The sequence below is a fragment of the Bufo bufo genome, chromosome 4 (genome assembly GCF_905171765.1).
Source record: "Bufo bufo chromosome 4, aBufBuf1.1, whole genome shotgun sequence".
Classification (NCBI taxonomy): Eukaryota; Metazoa; Chordata; class Amphibia; order Anura; family Bufonidae; genus Bufo; species Bufo bufo.
The window spans coordinates 665043-684150 of record NC_053392.1 but is presented as its reverse complement, the minus strand read 5'-3'; the positions used below and the strand labels follow the sequence as shown (position 1 = coordinate 684150).

General features: G+C 42.1%; 1 protein-coding gene across 1 annotated transcript in view; it reads left to right on the top strand.

The window, feature by feature from the left end:
- The window catches only part of LOC120997487 (zinc finger protein 316-like), a 40353-nt gene extending 22036 nt beyond the window's left edge, over positions 1-18317 (top strand). The window contains exons 3-6 of the mRNA XM_040427573.1: positions 14491-14582; positions 14662-14740; positions 14837-14869; positions 18313-18317. Of these exons, the coding sequence (XP_040283507.1) occupies positions 14491-14582; positions 14662-14740; positions 14837-14869; positions 18313-18317 (209 nt within the window). The remainder of the gene's footprint in view (positions 1-14490; positions 14583-14661; positions 14741-14836; positions 14870-18312) is intronic.
- The last annotated feature ends 791 nt before the right edge of the window (positions 18318-19108 follow it).

Below are 19108 nucleotides of genomic sequence, written 5' to 3'. Positions count from 1 at the left end.
CGGGGAGACCGATAATTTCGGGGCTTAACTCGTTGACGTGCAGAGTCACTGAATATATTGATTTTTATTTACAAGGATATGTTATGCAGAACCCCTCTCATTTGAAAGATACTGGGTCGGTGTTGGAGCTCATCAAAAATCTAAATCCCCCTACTGTGAATACGTGGATGGCCACAATAGACGTGGCATCCCTATACACAGTTATCCCCAAAAAATTGGGAATGGAGGCAGTGGAGAAGAGAATCAGAAATGATGTAAAAATGGGAAATCTCCAGGGTAACTTTATTTTAGAATGCCTCAGCTATTGCCTCGATTACAACTATTTTTGGTTCAAAGACTCATATTATGTGCAGTGCATTGGCACTGCGATGGGGGCGAAATTCGCCCCCAGTTTTGCAAATATTTTTATGGGGGCTTGGGAGGAGAGCTTCATCCTTCCCACACTGGGAGCGGACACTCCAGGGGGCAAGTTGACCTTCTGGAGGAGGTATATTGATGACTGTCTCCTAGTGTGGGAAGGAGGGAGGGAGGGACTCGAGTCATTCATCTCCCAATTGAACCATAATAGTTGGAATCTACGATTTGTGGGGGAAATTAGTGACACCAGCGTCAATTTTCTTGACCTATGCATCCGGATAGAAAATGGGCGCTTTTTGACTAGTTCCTATTTCAAAGAAACTGATGTGAACTCCTACATCGATATGAAGAGCTGCCACTACGGCCCATGGCTCAGGAACATTCCGAAAGGGCAGTTCAAGAGGATGTCCCGTAACTGTACAGAACAGAGCGAATATAGATCACAATGTGGGGTGTTAAAAAGCAGATTTGTCGAGAGAGGATATGATGAGGTTGATTTGGATGCATGCATACAGAATGTAGAGATAGAAACAAGGGGAAAAAAGGAGAATATAAAAAGAATAGTGGAAAAAGAAAATAGGGACTACAGATTTTCATTTGTTACTAAATTCTGCTCCATGTCAGGTGATATCAAGAAAATGGTCAAAAAGAATTGGGGAGTTTTGAGAAACGATCCAACAATAGGAAAAATGATACCTGCGAATCCCTCTTTCATTTTTAAGAAAGCAACTAACATTAGAGAAAAACTTGTACGTAGTGCCATACCGCCAGTTAGTATTAAGGTGAAAAAAGAAGGAAAGTTCACCTGGTGTGGATTCTGTGCAGGTTGTAAGAACCGGAATTCCAAAGATCGTCAAATAAATATCCAACACATTATGTCTAAAAGTAAGGGGGTCGAATTTCGTATTAAGAATAACTGCTCATGCGAAAATGAAGGCATAATTTATGTATTGGAATGTCCTTGCGGGCTCCAGTACGTGGGACGGACAAATAGAAAGCTAAAGGTCAGAATACAAGAACATTTACGTAACATCAAAAAGGGCCTAATGACCCACAGTGTATCAGCACACTTTAAATTACGGCACGGAAGAAATCCGCAGGGGTTAAAATTTGCAGGAGTTGAAATTGTTAATCCCCACTGGCGTGGAGGAGACTCGCTGGCACAAATAAATAAAAAAGAGGTGGAGTGGATTTACCAGCTAGGAACCCTACAACCCAGAGGGCTTAATATTGAATTTGACCTAAAACCATGTTTATTGTGAAACGATCTTACTGGTGGTGTCTTTCTTCTGTTCTTTACCGGGCCTCCTAAGGACCTTTGGGTGACGTCAGCTATCTGGCTGCTCCATTGGACCTTGATGCCTCGTGACTGGAACGTCACAGGTGGAGGCGGGGTCGAGAACACACGAATGACGCTACCATAGCAGATAGAGTTCTTTCTAATGACGCGCTAAAATTGGGTGGAGACTACCTGAATGACGCGCCAGGATCGGATGACGTCTGAGGAAATGACACTTCAGGAGGGGGCGGAGACTAGATGAATGACGCTCCGGGAATAGGGGGAGGATACTTGTATATTGTTGCAAGAGTGGATAACATGCATAGAGTAATAGAACCATTATATTAGAATGAGTGGAAAATGTTAGGACATGAGAAGATCTTGTGGGAGAGGATACAGAGAAAGGGGCTGAATTTACTAATGAATATATTGATTTTGGATATGTGCGGCAACTCGAAAGGGTTTTACTTATAAATTGGCAATGACTATGTTCATCAATGTGTATTGTATGTGTATTTTATGTATCTTATGTTTACATTTTAAAAGTGATTGTATTTATGAACGTATGAATGGAATTTCTAAAACTGTTATTTTGGGATCGGAACCACACCCGCTTGAATAATGAGACAGCTGGGCTATTTAATGGGCTCGTGTGAGAGCATGCTCAGTCATCGCCCTTGAAGAAGCGAGGTAGCGAAACCCGGGTCGGGCAGAAACGTGACGATCATCTTGTAATTTTATGCCTTTTGTCTACTGACCTGTTGTAAGTAGAATAAAACCTTTTATTATAACATTCTCAGGGGTGCTTCACTATCTTGCCTATCTCCTTAAATCTTGTAGAGGAGGGGGTCTGGGAGGACCGTACCCTCTGATTGTCGAGGAGAAGGGCTGACACCCGCACATCATCCATTTGGGACCGGAATACGTATTTTCCTGCAGCGCGGTTCCAAAACCTATTTGACTTTGATTATAACGTGCTGTTTACCCTAGAGGGTCTAGTTTACCATGAAAAGGTTGTTATCTCTGGCAGACAGGTTTGACATAAGGGTTGACTGTGTGAAATATCATTGTTAATAAAAGTGAACATAACTGTCCTTTTGAAGTGTGACTCCTGCTGTAGAAAGGATGGAGGAGGTCTCTCTCTTTAAAGAGAAATATAGAAAGAGAAGTTTCACGCCAGAAAAAGACCCCCAGCTCAATCTTGTCACCCTTATGTCCTTTCTTTTTACCTTTTAGGATTGACGTGTTTATCCCAGGCAGGATTAAGTTCATTCACTGTAGATTTCCCAACAACATCTGCTGGAAGACTGTTCCAAGCTTCAACCATTTTTCCAGTAAAATAATATTTCCTGACATTGGTTCTGATCTTACCCCCGACTAATTTCAGATTAGTTTAGCTTTTTATTGAGAACACTTCTCTCCGAAACCTTACTCAAACCTTCAACATATATAAAGGTCTTTGTCATGTCCTCCCTTTCCCTTCTTCTCTCATGTAACATATATAAAGGTCTCTGTCGTGTCCTCCCTTTCTCTTCTTCTCTCATGTAACATATATAAAGGTCTCCGTCGTGTCCTCCCTTTCTCTTCTTTTCTCATGTAACATATATAAAGGTCTCCATCGTGTCCTCCCTTTCTCTTCTTCTCTCATGTAACATATATAAAGGTTTCTGTCGTGTCCTCCCTTTCTCTTCTTCTCTCATGTAACATATATAAAGGTTTCCCTCGTGTCCTCCCTTTCACTTCTTCTCTCATGTAACATATATAAAGGTTTCTGTCGTGTCCTCCCTTTCTCTTCTTCTCTCATGTAACATATATAAAGGTCTCCGTCGTGTCCTCCCTTTCTCCTCTTCTCTCATGTAACATATATAAAGGTCTTTGTCATGTCCTTCCTTTCTCTTCTTCTGTCAGGTAGCATATATAAAGGTCTCCGTCGTGTCCTCCCTTTCTCTTCTTCTCTCATGTAACATAAATAAAGGTCTCTGTCGTTTCCTCCCTTCTCTTCTCTCATGTAACATATATAAAGGTCTCCATCGTGTCCTCCCTTTCTCTTCTTCTCTCATGTAACATAAATAAAGGTCTCCGTCGTGTCCTCCCTTTCTCTTCTTCTCTCATGTGACATATATAAAGGTCTCCGTCGTTTCCTCCCTTTCTCTTTTCTCATGTAACATATATAAAGGTTTCCCTCATGTCTTCCCTTTCTCTTCTTCTCTCATGTAACATATATAAAGGTTTCCCTCGTGTCCTCCCTTTCACTTCTTCTCTCATGTAACATATATAAAGGTTTCTGTCGTGTCCTCCCTTTCTCTTCTTCTCTCATGTAACATATATAAAGGTCTCCGTCGTGTCCTCCCTTTCTCCTCTTCTCTCATGTAACATATATAAAGGTCTTTGTCATGTCCTTCCTTTCTCTTCTTCTGTCAGGTAGCATATATAAAGGTCTCCGTCGTGTCCTCCCTTTCTCTTCTTCTCTCATGTAACATAAATAAAGGTCTCTGTCGTTTCCTCCCTTCTCTTCTCTCATGTAACATATATAAAGGTCTCCATCGTGTCCTCCCTTTCTCTTCTTCTCTCATGTAACATAAATAAAGGTCTCCGTCGTGTCCTCCCTTTCTCTTCTTCTCTCATGTGACATATATAAAGGTCTCCGTCGTTTCCTCCCTTTCTCTTTTCTCATGTAACATATATAAAGGTTTCCCTCATGTCTTCCCTTTCTCTTCTTCTCTCATGTAACATATATAAAGGTTTCTGTCGTGTCTTCCCTTTCTCTTCTGTCAGGTAACATATATAAAGGTCTCCGTCGTGTCCTCCCTTTCTCTTCTTCTCTCATGTAACATATATAAAGGTCTCCGTCGTGTCCTCCCTTTCTCTTCTTTTCTCATGTAACATATATAAAGGTCTCCATCGTGTCCTCCCTTTCTCTTCTTCTCTCATGTAACATATATAAAGGTTTCTGTCGTGTCCTCCCTTTCTCTTCTTCTCTCATGTAACATATATAAAGGTTTCCCTCGTGTCCTCCCTTTCACTTCTTCTCTCATGTAACATATATAAAGGTTTCTGTCGTGTCCTCCCTTTCTCTTCTTCTCTCATGTAACATATATAAAGGTCTCCGTCGTGTCCTCCCTTTCTCCTCTTCTCTCATGTAACATATATAAAGGTCTTTGTCATGTCCTTCCTTTCTCTTCTTCTGTCAGGTAGCATATATAAAGGTCTCCGTCGTGTCCTCCCTTTCTCTTCTTCTCTCATGTAACATAAATAAAGGTCTCTGTCGTTTCCTCCCTTCTCTTCTCTCATGTAACATATATAAAGGTCTCCATCGTGTCCTCCCTTTCTCTTCTTCTCTCATGTAACATAAATAAAGGTCTCCGTCGTGTCCTCCCTTTCTCTTCTTCTCTCATGTGACATATATAAAGGTCTCCGTCGTTTCCTCCCTTTCTCTTTTCTCATGTAACATATATAAAGGTTTCCCTCATGTCTTCCCTTTCTCTTCTTCTCTCATGTAACATATATAAAGGTTTCCCTCGTGTCCTCCCTTTCACTTCTTCTCTCATGTAACATATATAAAGGTTTCTGTCTTGTCCTCCCTTTCTCTTCTTCTCTCATGTAACATATATAAAGGTCTCCGTCGTGTCCTCCCTTTCTCCTCTTCTCTCATGTAACATATATAAAGGTCTTTGTCATGTCCTTCCTTTCTCTTCTTCTGTCAGGTAGCATATATAAAGGTCTCCGTCGTGTCCTCCCTTTCTCTTCTTCTCTCATGTAACATAAATAAAGGTCTCTGTCGTTTCCTCCCTTCTCTTCTCTCATGTAACATATATAAAGGTCTCCATCGTGTCCTCCCTTTCTCTTCTTCTCTCATGTAACATAAATAAAGGTCTCCGTCGTGTCCTCCCTTTCTCTTCTTCTCTCATGTGACATATATAAAGGTCTCCGTCGTTTCCTCCCTTTCTCTTTTCTCATGTAACATATATAAAGGTTTCCCTCATGTCTTCCCTTTCTCTTCTTCTCTCATGTAACATATATAAAGGTTTCTGTCGTGTCTTCCCTTTCTCTTCTGTCAGGTAACATATATAAAGGTCTCCGTCGTGTCCTCCCTTTCTCTTCTTCTCTCATGTAACATATATAAAGGTCTCCGTCGTGTCCTCCCTTTCTCTTCTTTTCTCATGTAACATATATAAAGGTCTCCATCGTGTCCTCCCTTTCTCTTCTTCTCTCATGTAACATATATAAAGGTTTCTGTCGTGTCCTCCCTTTCTCTTCTTCTCTCATGTAACATATATAAAGGTTTCCCTCGTGTCCTCCCTTTCACTTCTTCTCTCATGTAACATATATAAAGGTTTCTGTCGTGTCCTCCCTTTCTCTTCTTCTCTCATGTAACATATATAAAGGTCTCCGTCGTGTCCTCCCTTTCTCTTCTTCTCTCATGTAACATATATAAAGGTCTTTGTCATGTCCTTCCTTTCTCTTCTTCTGTCAGGTAGCATATATAAAGGTCTCCGTCGTGTCCTCCCTTTCTCTTCTTCTCTCATGTAACATAAATAAAGGTCTCTGTCGTTTCCTCCCTTCTCTTCTCTCATGTAACATATATAAAGGTCTCCATCGTGTCCTCCCTTTCTCTTCTTCTCTCATGTAACATAAATAAAGGTCTCCGTCGTGTCCTCCCTTTCTCTTCTTCTCTCATGTGACATATATAAAGGTCTCCGTCGTTTCCTCCCTTTCTCTTTTCTCATGTAACATATATAAAGGTTTCCCTCATGTCTTCCCTTTCTCTTCTTCTCTCATGTAACATATATAAAGGTTTCTGTCGTGTCTTCCCTTTCTCTTCTGTCAGGTAACATATATAAAGGTCTCCGTCGTGTCCTCCCTTTCTCTTCTTCTCTCATGTAACATATATAAAGGTCTCCGTCGTGTCCTCCCTTTCTCTTCTTCTCTCATGTAACATATATAAAGGTTTCTGTCGTGTCCTCCCTTTCTCTTCTTCTCTCATGTAACATATATAAAGGTCTCCGTCGTGTCCTCCCTTTCTCCTCTTCTCTCATGTAACATATATAAAGGTCTTTGTCATGTCCTTCCTTTCTCTTCTTCTGTCAGGTAGCATATATAAAGGTCTCCGTCGTGTCCTCCCTTTCTCTTCTTCTCTCATGTAACATAAATAAAGGTCTCTGTCGTTTCCTCCCTTCTCTTCTCTCATGTAACATATATAAAGGTCTCCATCGTGTCCTCCCTTTCTCTTCTTCTCTCATGTAACATAAATAAAGGTCTCCGTCGTGTCCTCCCTTTCTCTTCTTCTCTCATGTGACATATATAAAGGTCTCCGTCGTTTCCTCCCTTTCTCTTTTCTCATGTAACATATATAAAGGTTTCCCTCATGTCTTCCCTTTCTCTTCTTCTCTCATGTAACATATATAAAGGTTTCTGTCGTGTCTTCCCTTTCTCTTCTGTCAGGTAACATATATAAAGGTCTCCGTCGTGTCCTCCCTTTCTCTTCTTCTCTCATGTAACATATATAAAGGTCTCCGTCGTGTCCTCCCTTTCTCTTCTTTTCTCATGTAACATATATAAAGGTCTCCATCGTGTCCTCCCTTTCTCTTCTTCTCTCATGTAACATATATAAAGGTTTCTGTCGTGTCCTCCCTTTCTCTTCTTCTCTCATGTAACATATATAAAGGTTTCCCTCGTGTCCTCCCTTTCACTTCTTCTCTCATGTAACATATATAAAGGTTTCTGTCGTGTCCTCCCTTTCTCTTCTTCTCTCATGTAACATATATAAAGGTCTCCGTCGTGTCCTCCCTTTCTCCTCTTCTCTCATGTAACATATATAAAGGTCTTTGTCATGTCCTTCCTTTCTCTTCTTCTGTCAGGTAGCATATATAAAGGTCTCCGTCGTGTCCTCCCTTTCTCTTCTTCTCTCATGTAACATAAATAAAGGTCTCTGTCGTTTCCTCCCTTCTCTTCTCTCATGTAACATATATAAAGGTCTCCATCGTGTCCTCCCTTTCTCTTCTTCTCTCATGTAACATAAATAAAGGTCTCCGTCGTGTCCTCCCTTTCTCTTCTTCTCTCATGTGACATATATAAAGGTCTCCGTCGTTTCCTCCCTTTCTCTTTTCTCATGTAACATATATAAAGGTTTCCCTCATGTCTTCCCTTTCTCTTCTTCTCTCATGTAACATATATAAAGGTTTCTGTCGTGTCTTCCCTTTCTCTTCTGTCAGGTAACATATATAAAGGTCTCCGTCGTGTCCTCCCTTTCTCTTCTTCTCTCATGTAACATATATAAAGGTCTCCGTCGTGTCCTCCCTTTCTCTTCTTCTCCCATGTAACATATATAAAGGTCTCCGTCGTGTCCTCCCTTTTCCTTCTTCTCTCATGTAACATATATAAAGGTTTCTGTCGTGTCCTCTTTTTCCCTTCTTTTCTCATGTAACATATATAATGGTCTCCATCGTGTCCTCCCTTTCCTTTCTTCTCTCATGTAACATATATAATGGTCTCCATCGTGTCCTCCCTTTCTCTTCTTCTCTCATGTGACATATATAAAGGTCTCCGTTGTGTCCTCCCTTTCTCTTCTGTCAGGTAACATATATTAAGGTCTCCGTCGTGTCCTCCCTTTCTCTTCTTCTCCCATGTAACATATATTACGGTCTCCGTCGTGTCCTCCCTTTCTCTTCTTCTCTCATGTAACATATATCAAGGTCTCCGTTGTGTCCTCCCTTTTTCTTCTTCTCTCATGTAACATATATAAAGGTTTCTGTTGTGTCCTCCCTTTCCCTTCTTCTCTCATGTAACATATATCAAGGTCTCCGTCGTGTCCTCCCTTTCTCTTCTTCTCTCATGTAACATATATAAAGGTTTCTTTAGTGTCCTCCCTTTCCCTTCTTCTCTCATGTAACATATATAATGGTCTCCGTCGTGTCCTCCCTTTCCCTTCTTCTCTCATGTAGCATATATAATGGTCTCCGTCGTGTCCTCCCTTTCTCCTCTTCTCTCATGTGACATATATAAAGGTCTCCGTCATGTCCTCCCTTCTCTTCTCTCATGTAACATATATATAGGTTTCCGTCGTGCCCCTCCTCCCTTTTTTTTTCTTTCCTAAATGCTATACTGATAAAAGAGATCTCAGATGTACCCTTTTTCTTCCCCATTATGGTGGCAGTCACTCATTCTTATGGTGCTCTGCTGGGCTCACAGAAAACAAATCATTAGTAAATATAACCAGATATACATCCAGAATCTGGAATTTGCCTTGGCATAAGTCCTTTGGTGAAGGCAGCCCCCGTGTTTTCATTCCCCCGCTTTGGTCATCGCGGGGAACGAGGGATCGCACGCATGCGCAGACAGGCCGGAATTCTCTGGGGCCGAGAGTGTCAGTTGCCAGGGGAATATCGGGAAGGAGCACTGAACGGCTGGAGTCTTCCGACACGTGCAGCTCCAGTGGATGCTCCTGAGATATCCCGCAAGCCTGTGGATCCTTCTACCGCCCAAAGCCCGGTAAGCCTCCTTCCAGCTTATGCCTCATGTTGTACCCTGCTTCGGTGAATGGGGTGCACAAAGTTTATTTGCATTCTCCACTGGTGTGGTGCTGGTGCCCGTGCCCGGTAGAATTACTTCCTTTCTTAGCCCTAATATTCATTATTACGTTGTAGGGCAGGGAAACCAGCACCATAAAAACCTCTGAAGGAACTTTGGGACGAAAGAAGTGTGCGATATGCAAAAAATCCCTACTGTCCAAAACTAAGAAAGCGTTATGTCCCAAATGAAGAGTCACCTTCCTTCCTTGAGTCTATAAGAAACATGATAAAGGAAGAAGTTAGGACTGCAATAGACACAAAATTACCGCCATGTTCTCCTCTCTACCTCACAAAGATCTCAGGTGTCGTACCTTCAAATAGAACCTGACTCTGATGAGGGAGAAATAATATCAGACGGGGGTTCAGAATCCTCTGAAGATGATTCAGGGAAGCCCTTCTGTACCCCGGAGGATACAGAAAGATTTTTAAGAACCATAAGGGCCTCGATGAAGATTGAGGAGATAAAGAAACCTCAGTCCATTCAAGATAGAATGTTTCAGGGACTAGGAGAAAAGAAAAGTCTTCCCTGTTCACAATAACATTAAGATGTTAATTGCTAAAGAGTGGAAAGATCTGGAAAAGCAGAACATAATTCCAAATATCTTTAAACAAAAATATCCCTTTGCTGATGAAGATTCAGCCTTATGGGATAAGACTCCCAAAATCGATGCTCCAGTCGCTCGTATATCTAAAAAGACTACCCTGCCCTTCGAGGATATGGGTCTTTTAAAGGACCCTATGAATTAAAAGTGTGAGGGTCTTCTTTGACAGGCATGGGAAATGAACACAGCTATGCTAAGACCCAGTATAGCGGCCACCTGTACCTCTAGATCCTTATCCGACTGGTTAGCACAATTGGAAGGACACCTAGCAGCAGGTACCCCAAGAGAAGAAATCCTAGCTTCGATCCCCATCTTAAAACAAACCTCAAATGTTCTATCTGACGCCTCTGCTGCCCTGGTAAGACTCTCGGCCAAATCCTCGGCCCTCTCGAATGCCACACGAAGAGCGATATGGCTCAGGTCGTGGTCTGGAGACGCCAGTTCAAAAATTCAATTATGCTCCATTCCATGTGAAGGGGATAGGCTGTTCGGGTCAGTTCTTGAAGATATATTAGACAAGGCATCAGATAAAAAGAAAGGATTTCCTTCTGATATAAAATTCTACCAACAGCGCCGCTCCTTTCGAAATCAAAGGAAAGCTAGATCAGACCAGAAGAGAAAAGAGAGCTCCGGAAGATGGCAACCCTCTAGAGGAAAGGGGGGAGGATTCTTATTCAACCCTGAATCCACTACAAAACCTGCACAATGACGACAGGTTTCAGGTAGGAGGCAGACTAAATATGTTTTCCTCGGCCTGGGAAAGAATTTCAACCTCTCCATGGGTAAGAAATACTATAAGCATAGGTTACAAGCTCGAATTCGACACTCCTCCACCAAGTTTCTTCACTTTCTACAGACCATTACGCCAAATAGAAAGACAGCAGGCCCTAGAATCAGAGATACTATCTCTCTTACAAAAACGAGTCATCATCCCAGTTCCAAAGGATCAGGAAAGAAAAGGGTTTTATTCACCCATCTTTCTAATCAAGAAACCAAACAGAACCTTCAGATTAATAATCAATTTAAAAACGTTAAACAAGTACATGGCCTACAAAAAATTCTGAATGGAAACAATCAGATCAACCATGAACCTTTTGTCTCGCGATTGTTTCATGGTAACAATGGATCTTTCAGACGCCTACTACCATGTTCCCATACACAGAGATTATCAAAAAAAATTCAGATTCGCGATATCTCTAAAAGGGTAGATACGTCAATTTCAGTTCCAGACCCTACCCTTCGGGTTGTCTTCAGTCCCCAGAATATTTTCAAAAATGATGGCCTAAGTAACCGGATTTCTACATCTCCAGGGGATAGTAATTGTTCCATATTTGGACGATCTTTTGATAACAGCCCCAACCCTTTGCAATCTTCAAGTGCATCTAGAGGTCGTTCAGAAGAAAAGGGTGGAACTAGGCTGGTTGATAAACATACAAAAGTCAGATCTAGTCTCCAGCCAACAGAAAATATTTTTGGGAATTCTGCTAGACTCTCACAGCCTTATGTCTTTCCTCCCACATGAGTAACAGATTTCCCTTTGTCAGAAGATCTCGCTATTCTGCGAGTCCAGAAGAGTGTCAATCAGGGACATCTTGACGCTATTGGGTCACCTAACATCCACAATTCCTGCAGTCAGATGGGCCCAGCACCACACAAGGGTTCTACAGAGGTTTCTTTTACAAACCTGGGATGGAAATTAGGACTCTTTAGACAGAAGAATAAAGATTCCTTCAAAAGTAAAGCTGTCTTTCTTCTGGTGGAAGATAAGAAAGAATATTCAAAGAGGAATATTTTGGCGACCAACAGATCAGGTCGTCATAACAACCGACGTCAGCAGTCGAGGGTGGTGTGGCCACACAGAGGATCAAGTGGTACAGGGCACTTGGAGTCAAAAAATGGCCTCAATCTCTTCAAATGTAAAGGAATTAATGGCGGTTTTCAAGGTGCTTCTTTCTCTACATCCATCGGTAAGTTCCCATCATATACAAATACTATCCGACAATGCCACCACAGTGACCTACCTAAACCGGCAAGGAGGGACAAAAAGCAGAAAACTACAGGATCTGTAAGAGAAGATCTTTCCTTGGGCAGAGAAAAATCTAAAATCATTAATAGCAGTCCATCTAAAGGGCGAAGAGAACACAGTAGCGGACTATCTCAGCAGAGAGACGTTGAGAGCAGGAGAATGGTCTCTAGACCCCGACAAGTTTAAGGAAATATCAAAAAAATGGGGGACTCCAAAGGTGGATCTTTTTGCAGATCAAAATCAGACAGGTCGAATTATTCAGTTCCCTCTCCTGCCGGGACCAAACACTGATAGTGGATGCCTTGTCGGCCCCATGGCCAAAAGGTCTCCTTTACGCCTTTCCACCTTACAATCTAATCCCGAAAGTATTGATGAAGACGATGGAAGAAGAAAAACAAATGATAATAATTGCACCTTTCTCGCCAAAAAGGTCCTTGTTTCCTCTCCTGTTCAATCTTGCAGCAGGACAATTCTGGTCTCTCCCAGCATATCCAGGCCTGCTGCGGCAGGGTCCGGTATCCCATCCAAATGTATCAAGATTGCACCTAACAGCTTGGAGAGTGAGCAAGTTCTATTAAAGCAAAGGGGTCTGTCTGAATGGGTAATTTCCACTGTTTTGTTCAGTAAAAAAGAAACAACTTCCAACATCTATACAAGAGCATGGAAGACCGTTGCAGGAGATAAATGATATCCCAATATTCCGCTTATATTGGCCTTTTTGCAAGCGGGTCTCGATAAGGGGCTCAGACCTAGCACCCTTAAGGTACAGATATCGGCATTGAGCAGTTTTTTAGAGGAAAAACTGGCAGATCTACCGTTGATAAAACGATTTATAAGGGCGCATCTAGGTGATGCCCGTTTGTACATTCCATCGTACCACCGTGGGATTTAAATCTGGTGCTGATGGTCTTAATGGATGCACCTTTTGAACCTTTAAACGAGATCTCACTAAAGCTCTTAACTCAAAAAAACACCTTTTTACTGGCAATAACTTCAGCCAGAAGAGTAGGGGAGATCTAAGCGTTCTCCTGTAGAGCTCCTTACCTCAGGGTGCTAGAAGATAGCATCATCCTTAAACACACTCCTATGTTCCTGCCTAAGGTCGCTTCTAGTTCCATCGCCAGCAGGAAGTATCCCTTCCATCTTTTTGCAAAAATCCATCATCTGAGCTTGAGAGGAAATATCATTATCTGGATGTCAAAAGATGCTTACTAACTCCTTACTAGGAACTGTGATCATCTCCTTCTTCAATATCAGGGCCGGCATAAGGGATCAGCAGCGAGCAAAAGTACAGTCGCCAGATACATAAGAAATACCATCGAAATTTGTTATCTTCAAAAGAACATGACTCCCCCTCAGTAGAACAAATATGTAAGGCAGCTACGTGGGCGAACCCAAATACCTTTTTAAGACATTATAAGTTGGATGTACTTCAGAATCGTGATTTATCATATGGCAGAAAAGTGTTGTCTGCAGTAGTCCCACCCTAAGAAATTTTGTTTCTCTGTTAATCCTCCTGGAGTGCCGTTGTGGAGGCGCCGGGGAAAAGGGTAAATTACTCTTACCGGTAATTGGATTTTCCAATAGCCTCCACAACGGCACTGGATTTTCCCTACCCATATTATTATTTTCTTGGGTTGTAATTATGTTATTGTACTGTTGAATATTTCAATACAATTCTTTCATTACTAAACGAGTCCTATGTCATTAACTGAAGCAGGTAAAGGGAGGGGACCTTTTAAGCTTGAGCTTCTACGTTGTTTCCTGTCCTGGGGAGGCAGGGACATCCTCCTGGAGTGCCGTTGAGGAGGCTACTGGAAAATCCAATTACTGGTAAGAGTAATTTACCCTTTCCTGGGGGGAGGATGGCATTGACTTTATTATTTTGCTCATGGACCTAGAAAGATGGTTTGTGGCTGATAGTTGTTTACAGCCCTACATCTGATCAGCCAGAGGGAATGATGAAAATACATTTTGTGGAAGTTGGGGGTGATATTTGTGTACTGTAAGGATTAGGGTCTGTGTTAAGGCATGTTCCTGGGACCATGAGTTCAAATCTCTGTATCTGGGAGATGCGTTGAGGTCATCCCCTGAGATATTGTTGTAATATTGGATTATAAATAAAAGGGTTGAGCTCCACCCGGATTGTCTGGCTGCTGTATGAATGATCCTCAAGTAATTTACACCCTTCCCCCTTACCCTGACTTAGTTCCTTAGGATGAAGAAATTGTCTTCCGTCACCTCAGTGGTTTCCATGCCTGATGAAGAGGACACTGGGAATCGTTGTTGTCATTCCTTTGATTGCTGTAAGATAAAGGTCTTCCCTCTCTTAAAATTCCTTCATAAGATATTTGGATCTACTGTAGGTTTTTTCCACCAGGCAACCATAAGTCCAATAATGTCTGAGTCTCCTTCACCTGCCAAAAATTGATTCCTCTGGGTATTATGTGAAAGCCAAGTCTCTGGATGGAAGAACAGCTCCACACCTTGGATTTCCGTGTGGGTGACTGGATTAGCTTGAGGTTTAGCTGGTGAGGAGCAGAACATTTATTTAGGCCCTGATCACTAACCCTAGAAGTGAAGGAGCTGAGATAAGTGTCTCACCTATAGAATGAACACATGGTCTCTTGTATATCTGTCCCTGTGTGTTTCCTACAGATGGATCCAGGAGAAGAAATCCCCCTGAGAGATGTCTCCGTCCTCTGTATTCCCAGGACTGTCCAGAGGAGAAGCCCCCAGAGAACCATCAGGTAGATGGAGCTGAAGTCTCCCCAGAATCTGACCAGAAAGGGATTGAACCAAAGATCATTTTACATTTCTCTTCTTTAGGATGAAAATCTGATGGATATTAAGGTTGAGGTTATTGATGAAGCAGAAGAGGAGACAGATTTATGGGGCGATCAGCAGGGTAAGCAGGGGGGCTGTCATGGGTGATCTGGATACTGCTCCCATCATCTCATCATCACATGTAATAATCCCTCCTGTCCCTGTGTGTTTCCTACAGATGGACTTGTAGAAAGAAATCCCCCCGAGAGATGTCCCCGTCCTCTGTATTCCCAGGACTGTCCAGAGGAGAAGCTCCTGGACAACCATCAGGTAGATGGAGCTGAGCCCTATACACATCTATATAGGGGGGTCCTGCAGTCATAGAGGGGTCATAGATGGTGGGGGGGTCTCTTATGTGGATCTGTTAGATTTCCGACCTGTCTGCTGTATTGTCCTAAATTGTTACAGATGACAAATCAGGGGAAAGATCTGACTGATATTAAAGTGGAGGATGAAGAAGAGCGGATGATGGGCGATCCCCCGTGTAAGAGTGAGGTGGAGGAGGACATTCCAGTCCATGTGACCACAGGTATGGGATAATAAATGGAGGAAGGAAATTGGGAGGTTTCTTCAGGTGAGGCTCCACCTTAGAGCTGCAGTAAAGGAGCACTCCGGGCAGTGACCCCTGTGTTATGTGCAGGAGTGGAGGGAGATGTGACTGCACATAGACATCCTCTCTGGGATCTTCTCTCCATCCTCTAATGGTCCAGACTGGACACTTGGCTCAGCACCAAGTTTTGGGCCGCATTGACTGCGATGAACGGCAGCACTAGTGTCTGGGGTCTGAGAGAACTCAGTTTAACCACTTAATCTCCCCAATGCATGATAAAAAGGGGGCTGTCTGTGATGCTTGTCTTCGAGCATTGATTCTGTAAATACCAGGCTGGTAGTAATGGCTGTTATACCTCAGGTAGGTGTCATCAGATGCTGGGTGTTATAGATGACATTACTTCTACACTATAAAGGTTGGAGACATGTAGTAATGGCTGTTATACCTCAGGTAGGTGTCATCAGATGCTGGGTGTTATAGATGACATTACTTCTACACTATAAAGGTTGGAGACATGTAGTAATGGCTGTTATACCTCAGGTAGGTCTCATGTGATTGTAATATCAATGTCGTCATACGGTAAGCAGATTATACTGTCTTGGATGGTGCCTATAATCAGAACCGCCATATGTTCTCTAGTCCCGGATCCTGTGTATTCTGTGTTGGGTTTACCTGACATGCAGCTTTAACGTCACACCCTTGGCTTATTTAACCTTTACACACTCCTCGACATGCATTGAAGTCAGGTTGCGCTGCATGGAGTTTGGAGTGGGATCACATGTTGTGCCCGTTCTGTACGCCATGGATGCCGGTTCTGTAATACAGTCAGCACTTGACCACATTGACTGGGATCAACAATGACACTGATCAAAGTCATTTGACCACTTAGATGCTGTGATCAGTTGCCATGACAGCCTGGGGCCTTGGGAAAGATAGCCGGTGCATCATGGCTAACTGGCTGAAATGCTGTGCACGAGGCACGGCTTCTCAGGCAGAGTGTCAGAATCAATTGGCCACTTCTATTGAGGTTTGTGGTCACAAATGGTCAGAAGATCACACGTTCAAATATCCTAATGAAACTAAAAAATTACAGTAAAAAAGTGAAAAAACACAACAGAAATAATTCAAATCATCTTCGTTGCTCCCTATAAAAATAATGGGGATCAACAGAGATTTGGCTGCAACCTGGCAAATGTGCCAAGAATGGGTCAGTCGAAAACAGTCTGCCGGATCCTAGCACCAGTGTGAAACCAGCCTAAGAATATCCGATATTGCCATGTCTGAAATTTTAAAATATTAAAGTATTTTCCTGTGCAGTATACACCGTGATGTGGAAAAAAAATGCATGATTTGTCATTTTTTTCTTTACTTTGCCCTCCCCAAAAAATCTAATAAAAAGTGATCAAAACGTTTTATGTTCCACATATTGAGTGCATAAAAATATACCGTTTTCCAAAAGGAGCCCGAATTCTGCTCTGTAGACAGAAATATGAAAAGGTCATGGCGGTCAGGATATGGCGATGCAAACCAAAAAAAAATTACTAAGATGAATATTTATGATTCTGTTTGATCTGATTTCCCGAGAGCTTACCAAAAGTGTTCAAATTCCTTATTATTTTGTTAATTCCCTTTTCTGTAGTGTTCACATACATAAGTCATCACCATTTGTATTTCCCTCTTTCCAATATTTCATCTGTCAATAGGAACAAAGCCAATGGTTCAATACCGAAATTAAATAATAGGGGTGACAATGGGCACCCTGTCTGGTCTCCCTTCTCACATCAAAGGGACCAGAGAAAGGACCCGGCCACCCTCACCTGAGCCTTCGGGGCTCCTCTAAATTACCAATCTGACCTCTACCAAGAGCCAGGACACACCATGGAAGGCTGTGGAATATAAATGAGTCCTGAGCCTGATCCACTCGAGGGCCGCCATAGTTCTCCTTATATTTCTGGCCCATCTGATGTTCACCCGCTGCTAGTCTATTAGCGCTAAATGTCTTGATTCGGTCCATATGAACTTGTTAACATCTTTCCCTTTCTTTATTCCTGTAATATATTCTAAATCGAGGATGACAATGATTTCATTTTCGACCCTAGCCAGAACCCCAGTCTTTTTGATTTTCGTCATTTTAGAGAACTCACTTACGTAGCCATCGGGATAAATCGGGAATTACCCGCTCTATCTCGTCATTTTTTTCTCTTTTACCCTTTGTTTCTGATGGGTCCGCATCTTCTTTTTTTATTTTATTTAACAACTTTATTAGTATACAAAGGAGTAAAAGTACACAAATCAACATTAATATTTAATATAATTAGCTTTTCTCCCCCCAATCCAATTTTTTGTTTTTTAAACTATGTTAGAACGTGATTAAAGTTGTGAGAAAGTACATCTAAGTTAGAAAAGATACTCCCCCATCCCACCAGCTTTATATTTGGACAGTCCATCTCCCAGGCCCTTTGTCCTGGTGATTGTGTCTCGGAAAAACGTGACTTAATTAGTAGTTTGTATATATTTGAAATCTTCCTTCCTAGTGATATCTTCCCTAACAATTCATTTAGTGGAGACAAAGTATCTATTTCCAATAGTGATTTATCATCCAAACTAGAAAGTGCCGACCGAAGCTGAAAATACCTAAACCACAAGAGATTCTGTACACTAAGTGATAGTTCCGCAAACGTCTTAATTTCTTTATTCTTAACAACCTGAGTCACATATACAATGCCATTCTTTTGTCAGAATTGATCGGTTGCTATACCATCTAAGGTCTGTAAGTGCTTATTGTGCCAAAGAGGCGTGAATATAAGTGATCCCTTTACCCCAACCATCCTCTAGTGACAGCCCACATTTTCAGAAGTGATTTTATAGTCTTTTTATAACCCCACTCTTTATTGATCATTTGCCTGGATTCCAGCAACGTAAATATATTATTGTATGTGGAGGCTCTTACTAGGCCGCTCAGAGATGTACTGTTTGGCCATTCATTACACGTCCGTAACTGAGCTGCCATAAAATAGCCTTTGAAGTATGGGAGGTTTAAGCCCCCACACTCCAGAGGCTTATATAGATATTCTAATTTGAGTCTCACTCATTTTCTTCCCCAGACTAAGTCATTAATTATTCTTTCCAGAAGTTTAAAATATTTGTCCTCTATCCAAATAGGTATATTTCTAAGAACATAGAGAAATTGAGGTAGAATTACCATCTTAACCAGCGAGACTCGGTCAGCTCTAGATAGGGGGAGTCTCAACCAGATCCCTACCTTTGCCCTGGTTTTCCTTATCAATGGAATCAGATTGAGTTCTACGAGGTTTTCAACCTTGGGGGATATCGTCATGCCCAGATATTGAAAGGTGTCGACAACATCTAACTGAGTTATAAGATACTCCTTTTGTGGCAAAGGATCTGTTGGCATCAGGGTAGTCTTTAACCAATTTATATCTAGGCCTGATACCTCACCGAATAATTTAACCAAGCGGATAATTCTTGGAACATTTGTTTCTGTATCATCTATAAAAAAAAAAGGACATTGTCCGCATATAGGGAAATACGGTCTTCCTCTCTTAATGTTCCAAACCCTTTGATTTGGGCATCTTGCCTAATGGCCAGCGCCAGGGGCTCAATATAAATATCGAATAGGAGGGGAGATAGTGGACAACCCTGACGGGTACCTCTCTTTAGATCAAAACTAGTAGTGAGGGTCCCATTAAGGCTCAACCTAGCTGTAGGGTATCTGTAGAGGGATTTGATAATATTTGTAAATCTCTCCCCAAAGCCCATCCTGGCCAGCACCTTACAGAGGAAACGCCACTCCACCCTGTCGAAGGCCTTAGAGGCATCTAAAGACAGGATGGAGCGAGCAGATCCCCCAGGAGCCTGTAGGTTAGCAAAAAGACGGTG